Raw genomic sequence first — 9,633 nt, forward strand, 5'->3', positions numbered from 1 at the left:
CCCCATTGAAGTAGGTGCATATGCTTTCTTATATGTGTCAACAGAGTAATAATTATCCACAAAGTCTTCAGGTATCTGATTTTGGTTGAAAATTGCACTTATTGTATGTTTACAAGGAATTCCACTGGTTTCCCATTTCCTACTTGTACATGTCTGTTTCTCCAAATCTGCACAAAATTGACTCCCATCAAAACAAAATATTTGGTAATGCATGTCATCAACATTTATAGGAATGCAACCCACAACTTTCTCCACATGTTTTTGAATGATTTTTTTTATCTTGGGACACAATTTTCTTTTTCATTTTTTTTAGCCTTATCTCTGTTTTCTTGAAGCCTTTTCATAAAAAATTCTCTTATCCAATCAAGAATGGTTATTATAGGTTTTTGATCCTGCCTCCAAAATATTGTTGTTGAATGATTCACAACAATTATTCAACAACATATCACATTTTGGAACCACACGGAAATGTAACTTGTTCCATGATTGTGGTGGTTTATCTTCAAACTAATCATATACCTTTGCAACAAGTGCCTTTATTTCTTGCATTTTGATTTTAAGCATACCCTTAGTGCTTGCCCTAGCTGCACTCCACAGTGCATTTTTTAATGCTAACCCCCTAAAACCAAAATTCTTAAAGTTATTGTGTAGATGCCCCACACAAAACCTATGAACACTTGGAGGAAAGCATTTTGAAATGCATGCAACAGTCCCTTTTGCTTATCAAACATGAAAGTGTACATATCATCTCTTATTATGTTCAAGTCTTGTTTAAACACTGTTAAATACCATTCCCATGTCTCATTGCATTTATTTCACAACTGCATAAGCTATGGGATATGTATTATTATTTGCGTCAACCTCCACTACTGTCAACAATACACCTCCATGAATCCCCTTCAAATGTGCACCATGTGAGCTACTCCACTCTGAGTCCAAACCCCAGCCATCATCTCTAACATAAATTTTTTTTTCCTTCCAAGGACTCTTAGAGGAAACAAACCCGTCTAAAAACCTACAAGCTTTCTGCAGACTGAAGTAAAAATACCGCCCGTCATCAAAAGAGCAGACACTTCGGCCACGCGGCGGACAGTCCATAAAAAGTGAAAGCACTTTAGAGTTAACGGAACCCCAACTCTAAAAGAAGACGTCGTCAGCCTTCAAAACACATAAACGAATTTGGCGTAAGTTGGCTGACACAAATACCGTAAGTTCGATTTACCTTGACAAGTAAGGTATGAGGAGGAATAAAAAATCCACTATCGAAATAAGTGGCATAAACAGTGAAACACCCTGCTGGAGGATCCCTAATCCTCCGACTCCGAGAAGGAAGAATAAACTTGTGTGCAGGCATCTTAAGAGTTACGCGAATGACAACAAGTTGCTCTCAAGTCAAAACACTGTCTCAAGTACCAATATCCACCGTGCGACAACGAGGAACGCCTTGAAGCCTCCCATCAACCCCCAATGCGACACCTACACTCGGTCGGGTGGACGCCTCGGTGACTTCGTCCTCCTCACTGTTACTTTCAACCTCTTCTCCCTTACTTTCAGTTTCCTCTTCCTCAGTTTCCTCTTCCTCACTGACACCCTCATCGTCACTCTCACATCGCTCAATGTAAGCCTCCCCATCCTCACTGCCAGATGCTATTTCATCAAATTGTTCGGTACGTCTAAACCCCGTTGAGTTCAATTCAAAATCAAACATATCCTCTAAATTCTCACCTGAGTCAAAAGAATGACACTTAGGCAAACTCATAATTGCGGCAATATGATCAGGCGAATAACCTTCTAGACATGGAGGAAGATCACCGCGAACGTCAAAAAAAATTTCGATGGTGGAAAAAAACCCGCAACTTCCCCTCTACCGAGCCCCAGTACCGAACCACCTGAGGCGCACCTCGTGCCTCCCCTACCTTCGCCGTGCCCCTCCTTCCATCAGGTATGTTGTTATCTGTCGGCCATTTATCTCACGACCATTTTCACAATCACCCTCCCTACTCCACATTTCAACCAAAGAAGCAGAATACATTGAAGGTTCCAAGTATTTTATGCTGTTATATCTATGGAGTGTCATGGTATACTTGGGACTATGTCTTTAAGTAGGAAATTACCTAATATGATGAATCTCTATAAAAGGAATTATTTTTGTATGCATCTGCTTCCAAATCTAGCTATGGTATGGTTTCACTTGTGTTGTTAAAAAGGAACTGTAAGGAAAGTATTAAGCTTTATATAAATAGAAGAGGAGTGATTGGTCTAAAATGTGCAATCGCTAACCTACCTTCATATTGGTTGCAATGTTGAGTAATAAAACATTATGTATATTAAGTCCCCCCATATGGGTGAGAGTACATATTTTTTCCCGTGTAACTAGACTCCACAATTCTTTTCTTCATGATTTCAGGGATGTCTGTAGGATTTTTCATATAATTGAGACACTGATTGGTATTATTAAGGAATTTAAATTTAACTATAAGTAAATATTTTCGGTAATGTAAATTTCATTAAATAAAAAGGAGTACAGAGGTACAATACAACAAGTTTCAATGCTAGGCATCTCCCTCGACAGGCCAAAGTATCCGCTATATACGATAAAAGTTCACATGATCTAGCTGAATAAGATGAGTGAGTACTGAGGATCCTCTGTCGTACATCCCCTATAATGAGAGTAGCAAGGATTGGAGCATCACGTTCCACTCTGTCAAATCGGCGAAGGTTGCATTCGCACCAAATGTGGTAAACAGCTGCAGCCAAAAGGGCGAGGTAGGATCCAGAAATGAAATCCTTATCCTTCCATTTTGTTGTTGCCCACAAAACATCTGTTGGCCAATCACGGTTAAGCCAATCAAACCTAAAGGTCTGCCATACCACCCTAAAGCACCTCCGGCAATATCTACAATGGAAAAATAGGTGTCTATGTATTTCCATCGCGTCATCTTCACATAAGATACAGGGACTTCCTAGGTGAGAGAACCAACGAAAGGACAAACGCATGCCTGGGGATCCGAAAAGGACCTAGCATACATATCAATTATTATTTTAGTTACATATTATTTGATTTCATTCAAGATAATAAAATATAATCATTAATGAATAAGAAATACAAAACTTTAATTTTGGGAATAATTTTTTAAAATACTACCAATAAAATTTAAAAAGTGAATAACAAACAATAGAATTAAATAATTTCCTTATCAATTAAAACGCATATTGTAAACTTTTTGGTCAATATTATTGTATGTACTAATGTTACAATTACATAAACATAAAAAAATATTATGAACTTAATATTTTTTAAACGATATATTTACCAGTAATAATATATTTATACACGTATATCGCACATCATTCTTTCTAGTGTGTATGTATATATGTATATATGAACACTTTTTCTTCACAAAGAACACCACAATAAAAAAAATTTTATTGTCTCGATAATTCTATTAAGTTAGTATTATTTTCTTTCTTTTTTTTTTAAAGGTAATGTATTAACTTATTATTTTATTCTTAATTATATCATATTTTAAAGTATAAAAAACCCCACATTATATATATGTAAGAACAATATGCCACGACATAAATTTAAAAAAGAGAGGGCATAGAAGAGAAATGAAATAAATAGGTCGAGCTTAGACATCTAATAATTAATGATTACATTCTTAGCATCTATTATTTTTTTCTAGTGTTCTTATATATATTTGGGTCCAACCACTCGAGGCAAAAAATAATCTCTCCTTCCTGTCAATTATTCAAGAAAAAAATTTTCAGTCACATTATTTCATCACTACTCAATTATTGTACGTAACTTGATGTATCATATAACTCATAAATACTGCAGAGTATCCGATCTACTGTTTATGAATGAATAGGAAACACTGGGGAAAGGAGTGCAACAGTGGAAAAATACGACTGTTCGAAACATTGATTTTGTAGATAGGAATAAATTATAAGAATTGCAATGCGCAGAAAATGATGACCAGTTTCCAGAACCAAGATATAGTAATTATTTACCGATATATACATTTGAATGTTCGACTATACAAGAACGCGCCCCTAATACAAAGATTGTAAAAGTGAACCTGATTTTTAACTTAAAATTCTTTTTGTTTCTTTAAAGCATTTCGCACGGAAGTTTTACATGAAAATCCCATAATAATTGGGCCATATTAGAATCATATTCACACTTGAAAAGGAGACATATCTAAGGCGTAGAATTCACTGAGATCTCTTGTGACAAAGATATAGCTGCTTGCTCTGCATGGGAAGAAATTACAAGCCGCTGCAATGGCTTCAGTGCCACACTAAGCTGTGCGAAAGAGGGACGCAAGTTCGGATCCCTAGTAACAAGCAAAAGTTGCAATTAGTTCATATCCCAAAATCAAGAGAGACACGAGGCTACATACACTGCACACATAAAATGACCTACGTTTGCCAACATTCCCATATAATCCTTGCGACCAGGGGATCTACTTCCTTTGGAATGTCAAGACGGCGATTTTGAAAACCTACTGCACCAACAACTTGCATTGGGTTCATCCCACTCCAGGGCAATTTGAGTGTTGCAAGTTCCCATAGAATAACTCCAAAGCTATATACATCACACCTGTTAAGTCCATAACATAAATTTAAATTGTTTCTTCACACATTTTACAATTGGCATCTGAAGGAATGCCATTAAGCAAAATGAGATCATACTAGCTCAAGTAAAAGAATCTAATGCCTATATCCAACTTATATTAGCCACAAATACTTCTTCCAAAATTCATCAGCAACTTTGAAATTGGAACTTCTGATTATTTTGTGGTGATATAACTGCATCCAATAATATCATTTTTAGCATTCCTTCACATGCTCTTCAATGAAGAAATGACAAACTGCATTTCGCCAATTCGTGAATTTTCACAAATGAAAGAAGCAACTATGGTAGGAAGTTATTTAATGCGGTAACAAATTAAAGAAACAAGAACTGAGACTATGAAGAAAGGCTCTAAAGGTTTATTAGATTTAGATAGCAGGGCAATTCACACAAGGACAGACATCTGTTCTTCCAATTTGCAGCCAAGAGGAGGGATCATAATGAAATTATACGTACTTGTATGCTGCAAAAGGAAGCTGTGAAATCTACAAAAAGAACTGAATGTCTACTATAAGGTTTCATTATTAGTAAAGGAACAAAGTGTAACAACGGATAAAGATGCAATTTCACATAGAAAAACAGCATATAGTGGGACTCTCATGATACCCCAAATAGAAAACCTAATAAGAATGAACAGCAAAAGCACATTCCAACCCAAAAACAATGCAGAAGCACCTCTACTTGCTCTGGCAAGAATGTATTAACAATAACATGACACGAGTAGGGCTCAATTCAGAAAGAACAACTATTTTCTGGATACACTCATGAGCAGCGCTGAATTCAGAAGTATCAGGAGAGGGCAAAAGAAAAGAAGATCCACAAACGACGTAGCAATCGAGTAACATAGCATATTACCGCAATAGCAGAAAGGTTATCAGCAATTTGACTTACTTTTCATTTGAAGGCTCATTTCGAAGAACCTCTGGAGCCATCCACTCCGGCTTTAGATCCAGGAAGAGACCCAAGAAGATCATAATAATAATTAATAAACAAATAAATAATTCAACAGAAAGAATAACTAGAGGATGAGAAGGTTGACCAATCTAGAACTGAACAACTAATTTCTAAAACTTAAAAAGCTCACTGTTCCTGCAGTCGACTTTGATGACAAAAATGTGTTGTGCTTCAAGCGTGACAATCCAAAATCACCCACCTGACATCAAATTTTGTTAAAAACTAGAACACCAACACTTGAAAACGAGGTCTACAAACAGACGAAAACAGTAATTTATTTCCTTTTATCCTTCCATTGAATATCTTAGCCATGGACTTCTAATACTTTGGAACCAAAAGTGTAGCAATTCCAATGCCAAATCTCATGCCGTAAAACTTAATTTATACACTTTGAAACACAAAAACATTCTCCAACACTAGACAGGTAGGTTAGTTATCATCGAAGATCCAGTATAAAGTTACCTTCACATTCCAGTTGTTATCCACCAACAGATTGGGTGATTTTAAATCACGGTGGACAATTGTTGGAACGCTTGTGTGTAAGCAGTTCATGCCTTTAGCCTGCAAGTATAGCCTCCAAAATTTAGATATTAGCGACTAAAAGGTAACGAAGGAACATATCCAAGTTCGACATCCGTACCACATCAAGAGCCATTTTAATTCTCCTCTTCTCATCAATTTGACAATGAGGGCGATGAATTATGCGATATAAGCTTCCCCTGAAACCAACAATGATATGGAGAGCTTGTGAATCATAATATTTCATTACAAGAAAGCATGAAATATGGATTGGGTAATATTTTAGAGATTTGGCTGAACTTATAAGTTTTATCTGAAAAGCATAACGAATGAGGTGATATGAGCATGTACCCATTGATACAGACCACTCTATATATTGAGTCAGAGAAGTAAGATTTAGTCCCACAATCGGTTGAGCATACAAACTAGGCCAAGTTATCATTTTATGTTCCTCAAATACAGTAAAGCCTCTCATCATAACAAAGAATAGAGAAGACTGATTAAATTAAAAGGTACAGAACCATTTTTATGTCAAACATGACAAAAGAATGGACTAATATAACAAGTAGAAGTTCTGTGAACCTCCAAAGGTTACAAAGATGAACAAAAACGCACAGCAGATATAAGTTTAAATGGACAATTGGAAGACAAAGATACAATGGAACTGCTTATTTTGAGATTGACAGTCTGACTGAGGCATTCTCTGATATGCAATTTTTGGACCAGCAATAATTTTCAGCGCCTAAACTTCACCACACACATTGTAAATCAGTTTTTCATAACAGTATAGTAGGCAGATAATTTGATAACAGCTCTAGAAACGGCACAAAATGAAAGTTGCGAAGATGGGTGAATTCAATAATGCAGGACTGAGTAACTCAAATAACGAAGAAAATAATAGCACTGTAACTTTCGGAAAACTGTTGCGTCACATCATAAAGAATCTTCATATGGAGGAAAAAAACAGATCAAAATAAGAAACTTCCGGAAAGATGACATCAAGTAGGTCAATTACATGATATAATAGATTACATAGTAAGTTCACATGTTTCCTGAAAGACTTAAAGAAGATGAAAAGAACAAATGAATTATGGATCAGCAAGTTACCGAGGTAGAAATTCAGTGACAATGGAAAGGTTTGGTGGGCGAGTTACTGCACCCATAAAAAGAACTACGTTCGGATGGCGTAACCTGCGCATAATTCGTACCTGCAGAGACAAACAATGATCTGTATGAAAATAGAAATTTTAACAAGAGTCTCAAAGAAACTTTACTAAACTATATAACATGAAGAATTGCAATTATAGAAAGTTCAAGCAGGAAGGCAGAGGGCAGTGCAGTTGGCTAGGTATCATCTCGACACTAATTCGAACTTTGCCACGTCACAGTAAGTTAAATCATAGAAAGAATTAAAGAGAAGAAACTCATAGTCCAGCAAGACACATGCCTATCATTGAAACTAATTAGAATGTGAAAATTACTGTTGAGACTGATATGCGCGAGTCTATACAGATAACTAAACGGGATTATCAATGAGTCCTTTTACATCTCTGTCAATGCACTAGGGATTAAGCCATCGAAGATGATTCATGAAACATATCATCCGATTCCCCTTAGAGTTAAGACTGTCAAGAAACAATGAAGATTATGGGTAAAACATGAATGATAAATTCTGGGGTTCATAAAGACAAGACTGTCATTTAACATCGCTGAGGTTGGACTACCCTTTTTTTTTGCTTGGGGTGTGTGTGTGTGTTGGGGGGGCCATTCCTACCTAACAGCAAAAGGTAACGAACAACTTTGCCATGAACTTCACTGGAAGCAAAGCCACCAGGTGAACTTTCCCTAAATATTTATTGAGGACATTACATGTTCCATTAGAAATTTTATCTTTCTTTCACATTACAAATTTTACCATAGTATAATTCACAGGCAAGTCAAAAAAGGGCATCCTTACTTCTCTCTTGAACTCATCCAAAGCAGCACCAGAAAAATCTTGATCCAGGAACTTCTTCACAGCAACTTCCTGTTGACCGAAGAGTCCACAATCAAAGTGCTTAATTTAATAATATATTCTCTTCCACAAGTGGTGGCAGTAAATGATAAATAAAATAGATAAATCATAAATGCATAACAGCACATATGGCTAACTACAGTAAGAAGTAACAGGTTCAATTGTCACTTTGCATTACTCAGAACAAATGATGAGATCAGCGCGTTATATCTACCAAGCAGGGAACAATTGATGAAGAAGCATCATGAGGAATAGAGGCTCATAAGCACCCCCCAGACCACATACACAGAGATATGCATGGATACATGCTACTGTTAGATATATGCCAAGACATTGAGGTAGAAAGGTCCATTAATAAAAGCTAACATATATAAAGTAATCCCCCTTTATATTGCTTGATAGTCTGTATATATTAGTCCATGACATGTAAACAGTTTTTACATTGCATGATTTCAGAACTTGATCGTAGTAAAGAGACAAGCATGAGTTGATCAAAATCTTGATAGTGGATCATTCACATACAGGCCAACTTCTAATGAAATATCCCACTCTGTTCGCATGTTCAAGTGCTGTATTAGTAATCCAACTAGACCAAGTAACCCAGCCTATGAATCCGTACTCCTGTTATCAAGCATGTCAGTCGGGTTCGACAATCAGATATTAAGCAAATGAGGTACAATTCCATATATATAAAGTAATTATGTTCCAAGTAAATAGAATCCCATCAAGTATTAGAAAACCAATCTTACAAGAACGATAATTAATTTGGAAAATTACTTTCACATATCAATCATCTGACTCGCAAACGAAAACAGTTTATTCAATTTTTCCACCAAGCATCTGAATACAATGCAAGTACAATAGTCTGGTTAACTGAAAAGGATGAATCACAAAGAAGGCAACTTACAGTGCCATTCCAATCAGCATGGTAGACCTCTCCATAAGAACCTGCGAACACAGTTTGCAGTGGCTGCATATTAACACTCACATATGCAGGTGACATACAAACGACACTTTATAGAATATCTAGATTAGTGAAACCAGAAAGCAAACAGAAAGAGAAAGAGCCTGGGCTAGATTGTTTTCAGGTTGAGGAAAGGAAGGGAATCAGAGGTCATCTGAAGACCACAAAGAACCTTTCATCACCACATAGAAGCTCACTTAGTGGAGAAGTGCACAGTAAAGTGAAGAAGCAAAGCACAGGTATGTGAACAAAAGAGAAATTTGACAATTCAGAAGCTTGATAACCTTAAATAGCAGTACTTGCGTTACCTAATCCAATCCTTTCACCAAGGACAAGATCTTCCCAGACAATTTCACATTCACCAACATCATCGATCTCTGGGTCAACATAATTAGCACTTAAATCAAGTGAGCAGCTTGCACCTTCAGTTTCCATCAGTTTCATACTGGTCCCAATTAACCTGTCTCGCATACTCTCCTTCTGCTCATCAGGCCTGGTGATCTTTTCCATATCCTCAGTATGATATCTTTCCTTATTATTGAA

At 36.4% G+C, this 9,633-nt stretch overlaps 1 protein-coding gene across 1 annotated transcript in view; it reads right to left on the reverse strand.

Moving 5' to 3' along the window:
* The window catches only part of LOC105172219 (serine/threonine-protein kinase EDR1), a 19,636-nt gene continuing 13,986 nt past the window's right edge, over positions 3,984-9,633 (reverse strand). Inside the window, exons 5-14 of the mRNA XM_011093591.2 lie at positions 9,399-9,632; positions 9,034-9,074; positions 8,070-8,138; positions 7,220-7,320; positions 6,234-6,312; positions 6,056-6,154; positions 5,724-5,792; positions 5,531-5,580; positions 4,430-4,606; positions 3,984-4,340 (exon numbers count right to left, since the gene is read on the reverse strand). Of these exons, the coding sequence (XP_011091893.1) occupies positions 4,205-4,340; positions 4,430-4,606; positions 5,531-5,580; positions 5,724-5,792; positions 6,056-6,154; positions 6,234-6,312; positions 7,220-7,320; positions 8,070-8,138; positions 9,034-9,074; positions 9,399-9,632 (1,055 nt within the window). The 3' untranslated portion in view covers positions 3,984-4,204. The remainder of the gene's footprint in view (positions 4,341-4,429; positions 4,607-5,530; positions 5,581-5,723; positions 5,793-6,055; positions 6,155-6,233; positions 6,313-7,219; positions 7,321-8,069; positions 8,139-9,033; positions 9,075-9,398; position 9,633) is intronic.

The sequence above is a fragment of the Sesamum indicum genome, linkage group LG10, assembly GCF_000512975.1.
Source record: "Sesamum indicum cultivar Zhongzhi No. 13 linkage group LG10, S_indicum_v1.0, whole genome shotgun sequence".
NCBI lineage: Eukaryota > Viridiplantae > Streptophyta > Magnoliopsida > Lamiales > Pedaliaceae > Sesamum > Sesamum indicum.